This window comes from Capra hircus, chromosome 11, assembly GCF_001704415.2.
Source record: "Capra hircus breed San Clemente chromosome 11, ASM170441v1, whole genome shotgun sequence".
In the NCBI taxonomy this organism is placed as follows: domain Eukaryota; kingdom Metazoa; phylum Chordata; class Mammalia; order Artiodactyla; family Bovidae; genus Capra; species Capra hircus.
The window spans coordinates 24,346,047-24,365,805 of NC_030818.1; the positions used below are offsets into that span (position 1 = coordinate 24,346,047).

At 55.1% G+C, this 19,759-nt stretch overlaps 1 protein-coding gene across 1 annotated transcript; it reads left to right on the top strand.

Annotated features, from left to right (window-relative positions):
• On the top strand, positions 6,299-16,129 carry PKDCC (protein kinase domain containing, cytoplasmic). Its single transcript, XM_018055164.1, has 7 exons — positions 6,299-7,118; positions 11,163-11,285; positions 11,900-12,171; positions 12,847-12,926; positions 13,161-13,268; positions 14,823-14,996; positions 15,206-16,129. The coding sequence occupies exons 1-7, from the start codon at positions 6,480-6,482 to the stop codon at positions 15,289-15,291; spliced, it is 1,482 nt and encodes a 493-aa protein (XP_017910653.1). The 5' UTR covers positions 6,299-6,479; the 3' UTR covers positions 15,292-16,129.

Sequence of the window (19,759 nt, forward strand, 5' to 3'; positions counted from 1 at the left end):
TGGACAAAGACAAAGGCCTCCCCTCTACCACCCCTCCCACCAGAGTCCACTCATGACCCATTGATCCAGTGGCCAGCTCTTCATTCCTCTCCCTCCCTCTGTATCTGCCCAGGGAACAGAGACTCCTCACTGTTCTCCCTCCCTCAATAAGTCTACCACACAATCCTTTTTTTTTTTTTACTGTATATCAATAAAATTTTATTTATTTATACACATTGCTATTTGACGGAGAAGGCAATGGCACCCCACGCCAGTACTCTTGCCTGGAAAATCCCATGAATGGAGGAGCCTGGTAGGCTATAGTCTATGGGGTCGCTAGGAGAAGGAAGCGACTGAGTGAGTTCACTTTCACTTTTCACTTTCATGCATTGGAGAAAGAAATGGCACCCCACTCCAGTGTTCTTGCCTGGAGAATCCCAGGGATGGGGGAGCCTGGTGAGCTGCCGTCTATGGGGTTGCACAGAGTCGGACACGGCTGAAGCGACTTAGCAGCAGCAGCAGCATTGCTATTTGAAGTTCCCATAATTTTCTGTGTCACACAAAATTTTTTTAATTGGAGGATGATTAGTTTACAACGTTGTGTTGGTTTCTGCTGTACAACAATGTAAAAATCAGCATACATACATCCCTTTCCTCTTGAGCCTGCCTCCCAGCCCCATCCCACCCCTCTACGTTGTCACAGAGCACTAGGCTGAGCTCCCTATAGCAGCTCCCTGTAGCAGCTTCCCACTAGCTGTCTGTTTTACAGAGTCATGTATATACATCAGTGCTACTCTCTCAGTTCACCCCACCCTCTCTTCCCCTCACCGTGTCCGTAAGTCCATTCTCTACATAAGACACAATCTTGATTCCGTCCTGGCTCCAAGGCTAAGGCTCTAAACAGGTGCCTCTCGATCTTGCCTGTCCTCAGCTCCACCGAGCCCAAGATTCTCCAATCAATGGAACCAGTGAAGGAAGAGAACACATGGTCCAGACATCCAGGAAAAAGAAAGAGAAGCTGTCATAGAGCACCTCTCTGGGTTGATAGGTGAGGCTAAGCAGGAGGGAGGAGGGTGGAGGGGAGAGGCTGGCTCAGGGACCAGAGAGCTGGAGGTCCAGACAGAGACCGGCCCGGGCAAGCAGAGCTCTGAACCCAGAGGGCCTTTTCATTTCTGGAGTTCTGGAGGGCCTCATCCTCCGACAGGGTCATGGAGCCAAAACGGCTCATGTTCCCATCTTAAGACCCACAGAGAGGACCTAAGCTCTTTTCCAGAAACGGGTGGAAAGATCTCTCCTGAACCATGGCTCTCTGTCTCTTGCCTCTGTCTTTGTCTGACTACCCTCAGGATTCAGGAGGGGTTTTGCCTTTGTCTCTGTCTTTCTGCATCCTTATCTATCTTCTCTCCTCTCCAATCTCTTTCTCTCTCTGCCCCCATCTCTGTCTCACATCATTTCTTGGGGACTCTGCCTTGGGGCTCCCGCTCTCCAGTGTGTAGGAAACCTGACCCTCATCATCTGTTTTTTATATTTTGGAAACGTCAGCTTCACTTCCTACCTGAGGGAAGTGGGGGTGGGGGCGCAGGCTGCCTGCCTCCACCCCTTTCCTCCCCCCTCCTCATTTTCTGGGCCGTCCCCTCCCCCCCGCTCCTGCCCCAGGGAGGACAGACCCGGCTTTCCCTGCGCTCGGTCACTGTGGCACCAAGAATCAAGCCTTGATTCATGTTCCTCCCTCTGCAGCTCACCGCAGGGTGGCAGTGGGGGCAACAAGGCCTCTTCTGATCGACCGCTGCTTTGCTGATTTGGGAAAAAGTGAAAATTCCAGACACAGAGAGAGCCCCAGGAGGCTGAGAGATTTCACCAGTGGAAACCAGGATGGAAAGTATCTAAAGTCATTTTTCCCTCTAGGCAGAGTTATGGTTAGTTGTCTAACATGTTGTCCCAGATGTTTATTTGTTCAATATTATCATTAATACTAGCTATGCTGCTGCTAAGTCGCTTCAGTTGTGTCCGACTCTGTGCGACCCCATAGACGGCAGCCCACCAGGCTCCCCCGTCCCTGGGATTCTCCAGGCAAGAACACTGGAGTGGGGTGCCAGTTCCTTCTCCAATGCATGAAACTGAAAAATGAAAGTGAAGTCATTCAGTCATGCCCGACTTGTAGCAACCCCATAGACCACAGCCCACCAGGCTCTTCTCTGCATGGGATTTTCCAGGCAAGAGTACTGGAGTGGGGTGCATTGCCTTCTCCAATACTAGCTATAGATTATTCATATCAAGGACTTAGCCTGTGCCAGGCACTTCAAATGTCTCTGCATTTCATCACTCGACAACTTTACATGGTAGGTATTAGCATTGTCTCCCATTTTCTTCATGAAAAAATTAATACACAGAGAGATTAACTAATTCACCCGAAGTAACTCAGTTAATGAAATTTGAACCCAGGTTTCTTGGTTTCTTGTAGCCCCAAGCTCTTTGGTCTACATCAAGGTTTTCAAGACCTGAGAAATGTGTTTTGTACATTTCCTTTTAAAGAAAATAAATCCACAGAACTCTAAAAATAGGCCTTCAAGGTCCCAGGGACCCAAGTATCCCATGTGAAGAAGCAGTGTCTGTGACTCACTATTTTCTGGGAGGCCTTGATGAACCAGCTAGCAGCTAGCAAAGATGATGTGGAAACGCTGAGTACTGAGTATCAAAGTTGCTTCAGTCGTGTCCAGATCTTTGTGACCCTAAGGACTGTAGCCCTCCAGGCTCTTCCATCCATGGGATTCTCCATGCAAGAATACTGGAATGGGTTGCCTTGCCCTCCTGCAGGGGATCTTCCTGACCCAGGGACTGAACCCGTGTCTCCTGAGTCTCTTGCATCGCAGGCAGATGCTTAACTGCTGAACCACTGAGGAAGCCAGTGGGTAAGGCTACAAGTGGGCATTTCAGGAAAAGGAACTGGGAGGGCCACAGGGGAAAACACTAATGACGGCTCCAAGTCAGGAGCCAGTGCAGGCAACAGGTCAAGGCAATCTGGTTCTGTGCACGGAAATGAAAAGAGGAGAACTGGGCCAGGTGGAGGGCTGGAGCCAGCTCCCAAAGGACTGAAGGTCCAGTTCAGTTTCTCCTCCAGGTTTCTGAGCTGGAGAGTGACATTCCAAAAGAAGTATTTGAGACCTGGGCTGGAGGGAGAAGGCAGACAATCAAGAGGACGGAGGAGAGGATGATGTTCCTATCCTGGCAGCCTAAGAAAATCTGACAAAGCATGCAGAAAGACATGTATTTTGAAGACATTTCCAAAGAAATGTAGTATTTTGGAGTTTGGACCATCTGCCTCCTCCCTAAGGATTGCTATGCAAGTTAGTGTTTGGATGGGGTGAGGGTATGATAAGTAGAGGGAGCGGCTGGGAAACATGGTGTGTTTGAAGCACTGAGCTCTTGAACAGGCAGACACAGCACCACCACCGTGGCCCTGAGTAAGAGGTGGAGGAGGGCCCCAGTGCTCTGAGCTGCCTGCGGGCCTGAGGACTAGTTGGGGAGGCTCAGGCTACCGGCCTTGCTAGGTCTTTGGGGCAGGGGAGATAGTAAATCTGGATCCTGAACAAGAGTTTTAGGTCTTTTTCAGTTCTTTGAAATGATGATTCTACTCCTTGGGTGGCAAAAAAAAAAGAAAGCAAACAAGCACATTTTGGTTAAGAAGTCAAGAAACTGCCAATTCAGAAACTAATCTGTTTAAAACGTTCAACTTCTTTTTTTCAGAGGCCAAAAACCTATTTCCATCAAAGATTGTATACGTCTGTATGTCTGCAAGCCAGCGAAGGAGACCGAGTGTGAGAACGAGAGCTGAAATGCCTTTGTTCCTGTGTGTGAGGTCACTGTCCGTGGGCTCATGCGTGCGCACTGTATGTGTGTACATTCGGGCCTTTTCTCAGGCCCTGTGTGCTCTGAACTTTCAAACCATAACAGAAACACTGAAGCTTGGCAAAGATATCACAGGAATAATTATCTAATTTCAGACCATGTTATTATAATACCTACATGATGTGTAACGAACTTAACAATGTTCATGTTATATTCACCAACTCTGAGTTAGAGATTCAACAATGCCAAGCCCTACCTAGGAGGTTTCTCCAAGATCCTAGAGCACTGCAGGCCCCAAAGAAAGCTCTTTAAAGAACATTCCCCCTATAATGGCTTCCCCATGGATCAGGAGGTTGGGCTAATAGATCCCAAGAGTTCTCCGGAGGGAGGCAGAGCCTTGGGATGGCAACTCTGTCCTCTCAGAATCCCCAGTCCTCCCCAGCAGAGGAGCCCCTGAGACTAGTAATGTGTTAGTGGCTCAGTCGTGTCTGACTCTTTGGGACCCCATGGACTGTAGCCCACCAGGCTCCTCTGTCCATGGGGATTCTCCAGGCAAGAATACTGGAATGGGTTGCCATTCCCTTCTCCAGGGGATCTTCCTGACCCAGGGTTCAAACCCCAGTCTCCTGCATTGTAGGTGGATTCTTTACTGTCTGAGCCACTGGGGTAAAGAAATGTCCATACTGGGGTCACAGAGGAAGAGCGGTTTTCCCTGACTCAGATGTGGGCCAGGAGGCCTCAGGATCTGCAAGGCTCCCCTCTTCCCTAGGGAGCGGGATTGGACTGTGGCTGAGTGCGAGGGGAATGTTTGCTGTTTGCTGCTGCTCCCTGTTGACTTTAGCCAGTAGCTCTGTTTACAAACCCAGGTTGGTTTTCCCAGCACAGTTAATTAGACCAAAGACATCTGGTGTGAGGGCTGGGGAGGGCATCTGCTCAGAGCCTTCCCCCACACCCAGCAGCCAAGGGACAGGGCAGGGCAGAGCAGCTAAACAGGACCAGACCAGACTCTACCAAACCCAAGGTCCTCAGGAGAATGGAGGCTTCTCTCACTCTGCCCTTCCCATGCTTGCTAAATTAGACTGGACCCCAAATCTCCCAGTCTTAGAGGGCCCTAAGAGTCAGGGCTGGATACCCCTACATCAGTGGGATCACAGGCTGGTGATCAAGGATTCAGAGCTGTCCTCTGCCCTTCCAGGTCCAAAAGAACTGGCCAGAGATTTCTGTCTTTCTCATCACAGAGATTGCATTCAAACTCTTCAGCTTCCTGGAGGAAAGATTTTCTAGGCCCTCCACCTCCTCCTGCCTCCTCTCGAGCTAATCTCTGACACTGCGAGGAAGAAAGCGATTAACCAGGAAAGGACCAGGGGGCAGGAAGGTGCCCAAGAGGGATGGGGGGATCTAGGTGGACAGTTTCAGGGCGCTGAGGAAGCGGAGGACCGCGAGGGGGAGGGGCGGCGGCTTATCTCTCCCAGGAGGGGGGAGCTCACTCCAAACAACTAATGCACTGGCGTGTGAAAGCTCCTCAATTAGCGCTAATGATGCAATCAGGGAGGGAAAAGGAGGGACCAGAAGTTCTGCTGGAGTCAGCACCTACTTACACACATGGTACACACTCCCTTCCTCGGATACAGTGGCCCCTTCAGACACACTAATGCAACACGCTCCAGAGACAACCAGGACCACGCATGTCCGTGGATACAAGTGCTGTTTGTACAAATTACTAGCACGAATAAAGTTCGTGATCCGCGGCTAACGTCTGTCTGCGGGAATCCCCGGGGCAGGGGTTCGATGTGGGGCTTTAGGGACAAGGAAAATCAGAGAAATTTTGTAGGGGAGATGGAATAGGGCAGCTCCTGATTTTTCTTCGGATCCCAGAGTTCCCGTCCTACGGGCGCTCGCAGGTGCCAGCCCCTGAGCGCCCGCCTCCCCATTCCCGGCCCCCGAATCCGCGACTAAGCGATGAGCAGCGTCCCCCGCGTGAGGCGGGCCCCACGCCCCTTCCCCGCGCCCAGGCAGCCTCACGGCCCCGGGTCCCAGGGAGGGCGCACCCCGGACCCAGCTCCTCGTCCCTTCCGGAACCGGTTACCCGCCGGCCTCGCCCCTCCGTCTGCTCCCCCACCCTGCCCCGCCGGCTCAGTTGACCGCCTCCCGGGCCCGTTATCTGGCCGCCCCAGCCCCGTTATCCGCCCTCGCTCTGGGTCCGATCCCCCTGGCTCGTTCCGGGGCCGCCGCCGCCGCCTCCCTTCTCCCCCGGCCCGCGATCCCGGGCTGGGCAGGGCCGGAGCCGCTTCCCAGGCCCGGACCGCCGCGGGAGGAGGTCCCGCTGTCAGTCAGCGGGGAAGGCCGGGCCGGCCGGAGGGGGCGGCGCCGAGGACGGGCTCGGGCCGGGAGCCGGGAGGCGGAGGCGGAGGGGGCGGGGGCGGGGGCGGCCCCGGGCCTTATAAGCGGCGGGGGCAGGGCGAGAGGGAGGCAAGTGTCAGGCCGATGTGCGGCCCGCGAGGGGCCGGGGCCGGGGTCGGGGCCGCCGGGGCCATGCGCGTGGGCTGGGCAGGGGGCCGGCGGAGCGGAGAGCGGAGCCGCCTCGGAGCCTGAGCCTCCCGGGGCCGCGGCCGGGGAGCCGCGCGGGGCCGGCCGGCCGGGGGGGGAGGGGAGCGATGCGGCGCCGGCGGGCGGCGGTGGCCGCGGGTTTCTGCGCCTCCTTCCTGCTGGGCTCGGTCCTCAACGTGCTCTTCGCTCCGGGCTCGGAGCCTCCACGGCCCGGCCAGTCCCCCGGGCCCTCGCCAGCCCCGGGCCCGGGCCGTCGCGGGGGCCGCGGGGAGCTGGCCCGGCAGATTCGAGCGCGCTACGAGGAGGTGCAGCGCTATTCCCGCGGGGGCCCCGGGCCCGGGGCCGGCCGGCCGGAGCGGCGGCGCCTTATGGACCTGGCTCCGGGCGGTCCGGGCCTGCAGCGTCCCCGGCCCCCGCGGGCCCGGCCCCTGCCCGACGGCGCTCCGGGCTGGCCCCCGGCTCCCGGCCCGGGCTCCCCTGGTCCGGGCCCGCGCCTGGGCTGCGCCGCGCTCCGCAACGTGTCCGGCGCTCAGTACTTGGGCTCCGGCTACACCAAGGCCGTGTACCGGGTCCGCCTGCCTGGCGGCGCGGCGGTGGCGCTCAAGGCGGTGGACTTCAGCGGCCACGACCTGGGCAGCTGCGTGCGCGAGTTCGGGGCGCGGAGGGGCTGCTATCGACTGGCGGCCCATAAGCTGCTCAAAGAGATGGTGCTGCTGGAGCGGCTGCGGCATCCCAACGTGCTGCAGGTACGAGGGTGCGGGAGCGGGGCTGAGGGTGCTGGCTGGACGTGCCCAGGTCCGGTCTCTCTGGCTAGAAGAGAACCCTTGTTTTTACACATAAAGAAGCGGAGCCCCGGTGACTGTGCCAGGTTAAACTGGGGGACAGAACCCGGTCCATGACAGCTCCCCTCTACACCACCCTGCTTCTCACTCCTGGGTGGCTGTCCGGAGAGACTCCCGGGTTCCTCAGCTTCCACACCAAGACGGATCAGGATAGAGGTTCCCAAACTCTGGATGGGAATTGGGGTCCGTTTGGACTTAGGACCCTGCTTCTGGCTGGAGCTGGGGTGTTGAGCACCAGGGAAATGACCCCAAACCGAGACGCTGAACAGAGCTCACCCCTGAGTTAGGGGCACAGCTGCAGTGATCTGTTCACTTTCTTGATGGAATCTGAACCCCGCTTCTCTCAACTTCCAAATAGTGACTTGTCTGAATTTGAAGGTGGGATGGCACAGCAAATGGGGTTGGGAAGAGCTAGAAAAAGACCAGGTTTGATTCCCAAGAATATCCGCTACCCCACCCAGAAGCCACTGGAAGAACTGGAGGGGATTGGATAGTAGGCCACAAAATGCATAGCCCCTCCTTGAGGAGACCCTGGGTCTCAAAGTAGGCTTTGGGGAAGCCGTTGGGTCCTAGCTCAATGCTTGGGGGACAGGCTGAGGGTCTGAGAGTCACATTACCTGAGCAAATGTGGCCAAGAGACTAGAGGATTGAGAAGGCCAGATGCCCAGGTTCCTACTAAATGGGACACTGTCTCTCCCATTCACTGGGGAGCAGAGAGGAAAGATGAGACCCTACCTTGTCCCCTCCAGGCTAGACTGAGAGAGTGGGCCTCTCACAGTCCCAGCACTGCCCTAACACACCCACTTCCTCCTCTCCCCCAGCTCTCCTCCGTCCTTGAGTCAGTCCTGGGATTAGACAAACCCTTCCCTTTGCACATGTCTGAGCAGAGGGGAATCCCTGACTGCTTCTGGCCCAGTGAACACGGGGTGTGTGCAGGCTCCCCAGCTGAGGAACCATGCCCACACCTTCCACCTCCCAGCCCACTCACATGAACCTTTCTGCACCCGGGAGAATTGAGCAAAAACCCAGGGGTCCCTCCCTCCTTTCCTCAGGAATGAGATGGACCCCAGGTCTGGGCATCACAGAATAGTAGAGAGAAGTCAGAGAGCTACTGACACCACTGCTGGCTCCCAGGCTATCCCAGCCCTGATCAGACACGTGTTGACTGGGTCCTGAGTTCTGAACTGGTGGCAGGTCAGGCAGAGCCAGCAGCTGTGGGTGGCTTGCCTGGTGGCATAGCTGACTCTGGAGCTGCAGGGAGTGAGCAGCTGGATACGTGGCCATTCTAACTGGGAGGATCTAGTTCTCTTCCCTTCCCCGGGGCTCCTGGGAACTTTTTGGAAACTGGGGTGTTGGTCAGATTCCGAGGCAGTGGGGAAGGTCTTCAGTGTGTTAGCAGGATATTGAGTGTTAGTTAATTGACTCAAGACCCCTCTCCCTTACAACAGATTGGAGGTTTGCTGTGCTCTCCTGTCTCTTAAGGAACTCCTCCCGCCCTCTCTTACCCTATCCAGACTTCAGCAGGAGCATCAGCTAACCACCCCCTCGTATATCACAGAATGGTCCTCCACTTTAATGTCAGGCCCCCACCACAATGCTGGAGGTGTCCAAAAAAAAAATTATAACTGGTTTTCACTCAGTCCCTCTCTAGACCAAGACTGGTTGGCTGTGTGGCTGTTACAGGGTGGGAGATTGGGGTGAGTTGCCCTAAGACACAAGTGTTACAAGATGGGGAGGGTCCCAGGTCCTTTCTGTCAGGGGAGAGATGAAAAGCTACCCTTACTTACAGGAAGATAGAGGAGCCTTGGGGTGAATTTAGGGATGGCTTTGGTGGGTGTCTCATCCCCAGACCCCCAGGCCAGTATCCCTCTGGCTTCTTCAGCAGTGTCACCTCTGCCTCCAAAAAGGGTCTTCTACCTGGGGGTCTTCTTGCTCAGGAGGCTTCCATTCGGGTGTGCAAGGAACTAGAAATAATGTTGTTTTAATACCTTTTAATCATTTAAAATTTCAAAATTGTTCAACTGTTTGCTGAACCAGGGAGGAGCCAGAGAGTGCTTCCCGCTCCCCGAGGCTCCCTCCCCCTCTCTGGCAGCCCCAGAGTTGGCGCAGTGGGTGTTCAAACAGCAAAGGCCCAGGACAGTTTGTTCCACTGGGCACTTCCCAGAGCTTGCTCTGGTCTCCGGGACTGCCCGAGCGGGATGTCTCCATCCATCTTCTGTGACCCCTCCCCAGCCCACCTCTGACACACACACAACACACGCACACACACACACTCCCTCACGTGATAGATGCCTCTATAGCCCAGGGTCAAAGGGCACAAGGGTCCCCCCTCCCCTGCACCTCTGTCATTCTGGGGCCACCGGCCTCAGCTGGGGCCCCAGGCCTGCCTGGGCCCTGATTCTGGCCCTGCCAGAATGTATTTCTTCTCCCAGAGGAACAAAAGATGTGACTGAAATGCTCAGCCTCAAGCTTCCTGGGGGGGTTAATGGTGTCTTTTTATTTTTTCCTGAGGGGTGTTGATTAATACCTCGTTAACAGCGCATTTAACGACCTCCGGGTGTTTAATAACCTTCAGAAGTTTCCCACAAAGGCTCAGACTCTGGGCAAGAAAATGAGAACCAGGCTCCAGGGCTGCTCCTTTTACCTCCCCCTACCGCTGCCCCCTTTGGGATCTGGGGCCTCCCCAGGCTGATGTGGGGTAAGGAGGAAAGAAGAGGGGAGAAGAGGGCACCCGGGATTTCCCCCATCCCTCAAGTCGCCACCCTAGGATCTGAGATGTGCCTTCCCTCATGCCAGCGGGACTGAGGTAGCTGGCTCCAGGGATGGGGGTGCTAAAAGGTCCCTACTGGGATGGAAGGGAGAGTGTAGGGGCCCGTGGAACCGGGAAGGGTGAAAGCTGCAGGGACATCTAGCCCAGGGGCTTGGCTCTGCTGGTATCCACCCCACCCCCACCCCCATCGTTCAGCTCTCTCTTCCTACTCTCGCCCCAACAACTTGGCCTTTGTGTTCCTGCCCCACAGGGTGCTGGGTGTTTTGAGCACCAGCTGATCCCTTAGCTGATGTGCAGCGAGGTGGGAAAGGCGGGAACAAGCAGGGCCCTCCATGGATCCTGGTTTAGGTGTCGGTGACAAAATCAGGCTGTGTTTCCCAGAAGCCCCTGGCCAGCTGAACTGTACAAAGCCCCTCCCCCAGATCCTATGGAGTGGAAAGGCCCTTGTGACCATGCCCTCGAACAGTGACCTTCCCGAGGAACTCACGACTACCCCAGCTGATATGGGTCATCCCCACCCCCACCAACTATGCAAAGAACACCCAAGGGTATGAGCCCTGGATTCTTTTTGTACTGATCAACACTTGCTACAAATCTTCAGGGAGATTGCTTTCCCTACAGAAAAACCAGAGCAAAGGAAAAATGAAGGTGCCTATAAGTGGAAATGACGAAGCAAAGACAAGGATTAGAACAGGGGAGGAGGTACAGTAACCATTTGTTGGTTTGCCAGTTAGCAAATGGTACTCTTGGAAAGAACAAGGTTGTGCAATCAGAGTGACATATATTTAAATCCTAGCTCCTGCATTTCTTAACTGTGTGACCTTGCGGAGGTAATTTAACCTCTCTGAGTTGGTTTCCTCACATGGGAATTGGAGATACTAATAGTACCAACTATGCCCTTTTAGGTTATTTTAAGAATTGAGTTATGCGTGTAAAACATTTAGCACAGTGCCTGGCACATGGTGCTCAGACCTGCCCATTTACCTGAGTGGCCAGAGGTAAGGGGCTGCTAGAACAGTGGACTAGAGCGCAGGCTTCCCAGGCAGAGTTGCTATTCTCTTCTGGCCTGAGCTGAAGCAGAGACCTAGGGCTGAGAGGGTGGGGGCATCTGACAACCCAGCCCTTCCTCGTCCCTATCCCCACCCTGTGACCTCATGACCCGCCTGGGCCTCTTTCAGCTCTATGGCTACTGCTACCAGGACAGTGAGGATATCCCAGACACCCTGACCACCATCACGGAGCTGGGCGCCCCTGTGGAGATGATCCAGCTGCTGCAGACTTCCTGGGAGGATCGCTTCCGAGTGAGCAGGGAGGAAGGCCAGTTGGCCTTGGGCTTCTGGCTGGGATGGTTCTCCCTTAGAAGGTCAGCCCTCCAGAGCAGCTTGGACTCCTCCTTAGTTGAGGGAGGGAGGGAGGGAGGGAGGGAGGGATGCCGAGAAGTTGACTCAGCCATCAGCCAAAGGGTTAAAAAAAAAAAAAAACAAGGCAGAGAGGATCCTGGTTTTGTACTCCTGTTTCACACACACACACACACACACAGCCGCTCAGCCTGGCTGCAGGAGGGCCAGTGTCCTATGTCTAGAAAGATCTTAAGGTCACCTTCGCCTGCCCTCTATTTGCATGCACTGGACAGAACCCACACTGAGATGCAACTTCAGGAAGGAGTCCCCAGATTTCCCTTGCCCATTTCCCACTTTCTCCATGTTACCGTCAGGGTCAGGCCAGCCATGGGGTCGTAGAAAATCACTGGTTTGCTCCGCAAGGTCCCAGGCCTCAGCCCTTAGTGAACACTCGAGCCTTTAAGAGAAAGGCAAACCCCCCAGCTCAGTCCAAAGCCTCAGAGGAGGGCACCCTTTAGCCCCCAGGCTCCCTTCCCTGGAGGAAAGCAGTGAGCAGTCCGGTGTCTGCCCCTCAGATCTGCCTGAGCCTGGGCCGCCTCCTCCACCACCTGGCCCACTCCCCGCTGGGCTCGGTCACTCTGCTGGACTTCCGCCCCCGACAGTTTGTGCTGGTGGAAGGGGAGCTGAAGGTGACAGATCTGGATGACGCCCGTGTGGAGGAGACGCCGTGTACAGGCAACGCCGACTGCATACTCGAGTTCCCGGCCAGGAACTTCACCCTGCCTTGCTCTGCCCAGGGCTGGTGCGAGGCCATGAATGAGAAACGCAACCTCTACAATGCCTACAGGTGACCTCCACCCCCACTCAGGAGGACCCGCGAGAGGCCCCAGGGGGCACGGCAGGGAGGGGAGCTCACACGGGGTCCAAGAGACCAGCCAGGGCGGGAGACTCTGCCATGACCAGTGGAGTGGCAGGGGCGGAGAAAGGCTGCCCCACGTCCAGAAGGGAACAGGCAGGCTCCTGACATGAAGCTAAAAATAGTCAGCTCCAGGGAGAATCCGGGTTGGGGGGTGGCAGCTGGAGGCTTCTTAAAATAGTGCCGAACTCAGCCTAGGGCTGGTGGGAGGGCCCTGCCCCTTCCTCCCCAGGCCCTTCACTTGTGGAAGCTCCTCGGAGAGCCAAGCCATGGAAGTTGGTTCTGACACAGGTCAACCTGGGGGATAATGTGGGGCTGAGGGGTGGACAAGTCCCCAGGGTGGATGGGGAAAACACACCTCAGACTTCAATTTGGTGTGAAGTTACTTGTGGCCTTAGCATCTGCTCAGACCCCAACAGGGCACATGCTTAATTGACTCCTTATTCTGAATCGACTCCTAGGCACCCTCTGGGGCTCTATGGGTGAGATGGTTAGCCCAAGGGATCAGGCTCCCTAGCCAGATTGGGGTTCTGTCCCAAGTTGGGGTAGAGGAAGGCTATGTCCCCACAGGCTGGACCTTGAGCCCCTGATTTCTCTCGGCCCCAGGTTTTTCTTCACATACCTCCTGCCCCATAGTGCCCCGCCTTCACTCCGGCCCCTGCTGGACAGCATCGTCAACGCCACAGGTGAGCACTGCCTCCCATCACCTTGTCCCCCATGCCTCCAGCAAGCGTGGGAACAAGAATGGCCCAGGATGGCACACAGTCCAGAAACATCACTTCCCAAAATAGATTCTGTGGCAAACCCCCGCCCAAGTCCTCCGGTCATCAGGGCCCAGGCTCCAGAGTTGGGGTGGATGGGGGTGGGGAGGGAGATGGCGGCGCCCAGGTGCCCTCTTAGAGCCCCACTGCGCTCTGCAGGAGAGCTTGCCTGGGGGGCGGACGAGACCCTGGCCCAGCTGGAGAAGGTGCTGCACCTGTACCGGAGCGGGCAGTATCTGCAGAACTCCACTGCAGGCAGCCAAGCCGGTGAGTGGCCCCTGTAGGGATTCAGGGGCAGGGAAGGTGGGGAGCGGTTCCAGGAGAGTGATCCCCCAAGTTGGGGAAGTGGCTCAACCTCCCTTTGGGACTCACTTGGAGTGATGCAGAGAGACTGCTTGGCCTTCACTCAGAGATCTTCCCTCTGACTGAGCTAGAACAACTATGTAACGTGTGTGTTATTCGCTCACTCGTATCCGACTCTTTGCAACCCTGTGGACTGTAGCTCACCAGGCTCCTCTGTCCATATGATTCTCCAGACATGAATCCTGGAGTGAGCTGCCATTTCCTTCTCCAGGGGATCTTCCCAACCCAGGAATCAAACTTGGTCTTCGGCATTGCAGGCAGATTCTTTACCATCCGAGCCACCAGGGAGGCCCAGGAATAACTATAATTCTGCCTTGAACTGGAGGTTGGGCTCTGACACCCCTTCTCTGGGTGGTTGCAAAGCTCTTTCTGTATTGTGTACAGAATTGCTGTACTTTCAGCAAGTTATTTACACCTTGAGCCTCACTTTCCTCATCTGTGAATTGGGTTCAGTATTACCTGCCTCACGAAATTCTTCCGGGGAGTAAATGCTAGGGGAAATGTGTGAAAGCAGTTAACTCGTTTCCTCTTACACAGCTGGAACGCAGTTTGTGTTTACTTCTCTTTCCTTCCTCACCCTCCTGGGGCTAGGAGGACGGCTGGAGGTGGAGAGGGCTCCACCTGATACCAGTTAAGAAGCCCCCGAGCAGGGAGAGAATTCCAGTCACGACTTGCAGGCTGCGCGGTCCCTCCGCTGAGGCCCTGGGGTTTAGCATGGTTGGCAGGGGGCGAGGGATGGGCAGCATCCCTATTCAAGGAGCTCTGGCCAGTCTTAGGGGTGGGGGAGCCCTCGTTAGCCCTGTAAATAAAGTTTAACGAGGTGAACAATGGCTGGCTCTGTCCCCGAGGACTCCGTTTATGGGGCTATAAATCACAGCCTGCTCTGGACTTTGGTCTAGTCCCTGTAGAAGAAGGAGGCAGGAAGGCGGGGTGGCCAAGGCCCAGGGCTTCTGCATTATCAGTCCGGAGCTGGGGCTCCCCAGGCAGCAGGAAAAACTCGGATGAACAGGAGGCCTGCAGTGAAGCAGCTTCCAGATTGAGTTTTCAGAGCCTCTGGGGGCTCTTTCTGTGAAATGGGAAGATTTCATATTCTTCCGCCAGCCTCTGCCCCAAACACTCAAGTTGTGGATTCCCAAATGGTAATTTTTTGTGTTTCGCATTCATCTGCATGCCTCTGAACTTCAGAAACTCATGACTGACCACCCCCTACCCAAGAAACTGGCCCAACCTCTCTCCCCAAGGCCAGAAGGAAATGGGACCAAGGGCAGCAGGAAGCTCTTGCTCCTCAAAGTGTGGTCTGCAGACCGGCAGTTCCGGAAGCTGGTTGGAAATGCCAGTTCCCTGGTCCCACCCCAGACCTTCAGAATCAGAATCTGCATTTTAACAAGATTCCTGAAGATTCACATGCACACTGAAGTTTGGGAAGCCCAGCTTTAAATGTCCGTCTCCAACCCACAGAGTACCAACGCCTCCCCGACAGTACTATTCCCCAGGAGGACTACCGATGCTGGCCATCCTACCACCACGGAGGCTGCCTCCTTTCCGTGTTCAGCCTGGCCGAGGCCGTGGACATCTGTGAGAACCATGCGCAGTGCCAGGCCTTTGTGGTCACCAACCAGACCACCTGGACAGGTGAGCTAGGGGGAAAGGACATCCTGAGGGAGGTGACCAGACTCCCCAGAAGAGACTGACAGGTAGTGGTGGTCCCCCATCAGAAGCCAGAAACAATGAGAAGACAAGGAGGCAGAGGGGATGAGACAAGTGTCCTTGTGTTAGGGAGAGTGGCCCTGCCTCCAGGGAGAGAAACATCCAGTCCTGTTACCTCTCACTTCTGCCTCCAGGTCGGCAACTGGTCTTTTTCAAGACAGGATGGAGCCACGTGGTCCCTGATCCCAGCAAGACCGCGTATGTGAGGGTCTCCGGCTGAGCCATCTGCAGGCTCCGCTGACCATCCCCACCAGCTGGGCTTGCCCGCGACTTGCCCTAGCAGCACTGCATGTCACATGGGCACCCCTGCAGAGCAAGCCGACAGCCCAGACAGACCGAGGTGACCAGGACAACGTGCAATAATGCCAGATGTTGAAAATGTGAGTTTACCAGTCTAGGTCTGGGACTGCTGGCTCCAGAGCCAAGAATCGGAGGGAGGGAGCTGACTGCCCCTTCCACCGTCTCGGCTGCCAGTAGGGCCCAGGCTGGTCTCCCCACTGGGGGCTCTGCCCCTCAGTGGGGACAGTTCCGTGGGCAGCCCCATCACTGTGTAGTGTGAGAATGTAGCCAGAGCCCCTGCTGCTGGTGCTGCTGCGCGTGCCATGGGCCAGCAGGGGCCGCGAGGGGACAATCGGTCATGGAGCACGGTCTCTTAGCCAAGCTCCTGAGCGGAGACTTGAAGAGATGCTCCAAGATGTGGGCGATTCTGTACCCCAGGGCGGCTGCCTCTGGGAACCCAACAGGGGGCGCCTGCCAGCCAGCCCAGGGGCACAGACAGAGGCACACACAGGTATGAGCCAAGTCGTGGGTTGAGGAGCAGGTAGCAGTTTGAGCCAGGACCTGGGGCGGGGGTGGGGCCGGGGCCTTTCTGCCTCATTTGCTTTCAGTGAAAGCCGCAAAGCAGCCAAAACCAGCCTCTCCCCCCTCCTGGAGTTTGTATATCCAGAAGCTTTTGTACTTCTTGTTCATTAAAATGTTTATTTTTGTAAAAAAAAAAAATAAAATCAATTAATAAAATGACATTTCACGGCAAGGACTGACCTCCCCAGCCGCAGTTTCTTGGCCTGACTTACTCGTGCTCACTTATGTCCCTGGTGTATGTCTGGGAGTTGGGGGAGGAGCGGTGTGTGACAAAGAAGTGAAATCTCCATGGCAGACCCTGAAGTGTGCAAAATGTGTTTTCAAGCCCCAGTCCCATGGCTTCCATCTCCCTCCTTGGTCCTCCACATCCTTGTCCTAGCCAAAGACATGAGGAACCCCTTCCCCTAACAAAGTTGAAATTTTAATACCCGTTGGCTTCTAATATAGAAAGCCGTTACCCAAAGGACTCATGCCCTAATGGTGGGATGTCAGCCATGCCAGGGGATCCCGTGCAGTCTCCAGTCTGGTTGGCTTTGCCTTGGTGGAGGGGTTGGTCCCGGCCATTATCACCACATGGTAACGCACACTTTTCTTTTTCAGAGCCTTTCTTTTCTTTTTTTTGAGCAAGAGATAAATATATGGAAGGTGGGGAGACAGCAAAGTCCATGGAAAGCCCAGCCCCTTCTTCATAGGTTTTGAGAGGGAGGGTCTAACAGGGCAAGGCCCAAGTACATGGAGGCCCAGAGTGAAAAGGGTCTGAGGCCAGAGAGAGCCCCAGCATGGATACAAGTCATCTTCTAATTATTTTTTAAAGCTGTGTGATTCTGTTTTGTTTGATTTAATTTTTCTTTATTTTTTGGCTGCACCATGCAGCCCGTGGGGTCTTAACTCCCTGACCAGGAACTGAACCTGTGCCTCCTGCTGTGGAAACATGGAGTGTGAACCACTGGACCACCAACGAATTCTCTGGATGCAAGTCTTCTAACTTGAGATCCCACATCTTCTCTCCTATACACCATTCTACTTGTAGAATGTTCTCAAAGTCCACAAGCCTTTGAGGGCTTTAAAAAGAATAGCCGAAGTTTACCTCAGAACCTGATTTCTTCTCACCAGATGTGCGTGGCATAATTTCTTATGCACAGGTTGTCCCCTTAGTTTTAAGTAATTGAGCAGCTGATGTTAGTCCTGGAGTCCTCATTATGGAGCTGCTCAGACCCTCAAGGTTGTACCTCAGCACCACCATTCCCAGCCCACACACCCTACATCCTGCCTCTGGTTACTTAGGCTTGGTGACTGTGAAGAGCAGGGAGCATCAGAGGCTCCACAGAACCTCACACCGTGACTCAGCCAAGCTGGGTCCTGCCCATACTCATCTCTCTCAGTCCCCACCCCTCCAAGGAGGAGTTCGACTTCCACCAGCCTCCATACCCCTTTCCTCAGCTGAATTCATGCGGTGCCACCCATGTAGCCTGCCCTGTGCCGGCCAGTGTTAGAGGTTACACTGCCGTCTGTTCTCCAACTGCCCACCAATCTATGGAGCTCTGAGGCTGGGAGAACCGCACCACCATGCTGGGCCCAAGGAGGTACCACAGGGCTGGGGCAGCAAAGTCTGCAGGGTCTGTGCCATGCACAGGGAAGCAAAGACCCTGGTGACAGTCAGCAGAGAGGCCCCCAGGGCTCAGGAACCGAGGAAAGAGAAGGCTGAAGATTAACCCACCACTGCCTTCTGGGCTTCTAGAAGTTTCCAGATGAGGGGTTCACTGGCTCGTGGGGAGGGGCAGGCTTTGGCCTCAACAAGCCACGATTATCATTCCAGTTTTACAGACCTGAAAACCAAAGCCCAGGTCACAGCTGCAAAGGGATTTAGGGAGCATTCAAACCTAGGCCAACCTTCCAAGCCTATCCCGGGAGGAGAATGAAGTTAGAGTCAGGGAACCCATACTCTGAGTGATGCCAGACTCGAATGGCGGTCCAAAGGGCATAAACCCTTTTCCAAAAGACTTGCCTGCAGGTGGCTAAAGGTGCTTTTTCCTCAGTGAGTGAGCCTTAACTCCAAACCCGTATCTGGGGGGCAAAAATGGTCAGACTCAGTCCTGCAGAATAGAAAGCAGCATTTGCAGCTAGGGTTGAAGAGGGTAGTGAGGGAAAGCCGACAGCCAAATCTTCCCTCCCCCCACAGCCTTTTCCATGTAGCCACCTGTGAGCCTGGAAGAAGTTCAGTTCCTGGGAACATCTCGTCCCTTTCCTGCAGAAGCCAGATCCATAGCTTTCCGCCCCGAAGTCTATGTTCTTTCCTCTTCTCTGCACAGCCAGTGACACCAAGATCCAGCGCATGGAAGAAGTGCATTTGTTCAACGAAGCCTCAGGTGCTGGTACCGGAGGAAGGAGGTGGGTCTTTCCCAGGGCTGGAGGAGTAGGAGAAACATGAGTGGGCCCATGGTGCCACTAGGCCCCCACGAGGAGGAACTGTGGCCAGTCTTTCGCTATGCTCACTGTGTGGTCTGGGCTGTGACGACTCTCCAAGCCTCCATCTCCTTATCTGCAAATTTCAGATTTATGATGCCCACTTCATAGCCGTGTTACGGGCACTGAATGAAATTACACACAGAAAACTCTTAACCAGTGTCAGCTCACAGTGCTTAAGAAACACTGACTGCTATTGTCATTGTTACTGTTAGGAGTGTATTGAACCCTCCCTGTTCTTCCATGGCCTGGCTTGCAAGAGGATCCAGGTCAGTTGGGGTGGACCCAGGCATCCCCGGACTGTCTCCCAACCCTCCACCTCCAGCACCTCCACCAGGGAGCACTGGAGGAGGTGGAGCCAGGCTCCCCGGGTCAGTGCCCTGGGTGCTGAGTGTGTGGCAGACAGGAGGGGGCAGAGGATTAACATGAAAGCAGAAAATGGGATTAGGAGGCTTCAGGATAATGTGCCCACCCACCCCTGTCCATGACAACAGCTTCTTTCACTCTGTGGCTTCTGGAAGCCAGAGTTTGGGAGGCTTGGTTGCCCCTTGGTGCCAGTGAAGAGCTGGGGAGAAGCTTGGTGGGCTTTGAATGTGGGACTACTCAGTTGGCCTAGAAGAGGGACCCCGCTGCCTTTACATGCACTTTCTGGTCTAATCCTCATGGCACCTGTGAGACCAGTGATGGCCCAGAGAGATGAGAAGCTGGAATTCAAGCCTAGGTGGTCACTCCTGAAACTGTATGATCCTTCCCCTCTACCAGTCTCACCCAGGAGCGCAGTGCCACCTTGAACCCAAGAGATCAATGATCTGCCTCTTCCCTTGGGAATTTCCAGACTTGCACTCTGCCTTTGATGAGAAACCCAAAGAGTAATTTAAGGAGACCTGGTCCTCCTCTCTGGCCTCATCCCTTCGTAGCACATGGGCTTAATTGCCCATCTAAGGGATGTGGGGTCCTAGATCCCCAACCAGCGATGGAACTCATTTCCCCTGCATTGGAACACAGATTCTTAACCACTGGACCACCAGGGAAGTCCCAGGACTGGGCATTTTTAAAGTACTCGAGGCCTGTCATGCACTATTTTAATTTCCCTTGTTCACCTCTCTGCGAATCTAAGCCAGTGCTATCTGCTTGAGTGGAGAAAGAGCTCTATCAGTCCCAACTATGTGAAGGAGATGGACCAGGATACTTCTCAAAATCACCTCTCAAGCCCTAGTGGATCTTTGATGACCATGTAGGGAGAAGCTCATTTTCCACCTCATTCCAGAAACCAGATCAAGGCCCCTTTCAGCTTTGCTTTTCAGGACAGTGACCCCTCATCCACCTGCCCCATCCTACCCAGCCCCCCACAGCCTCATTCCAGC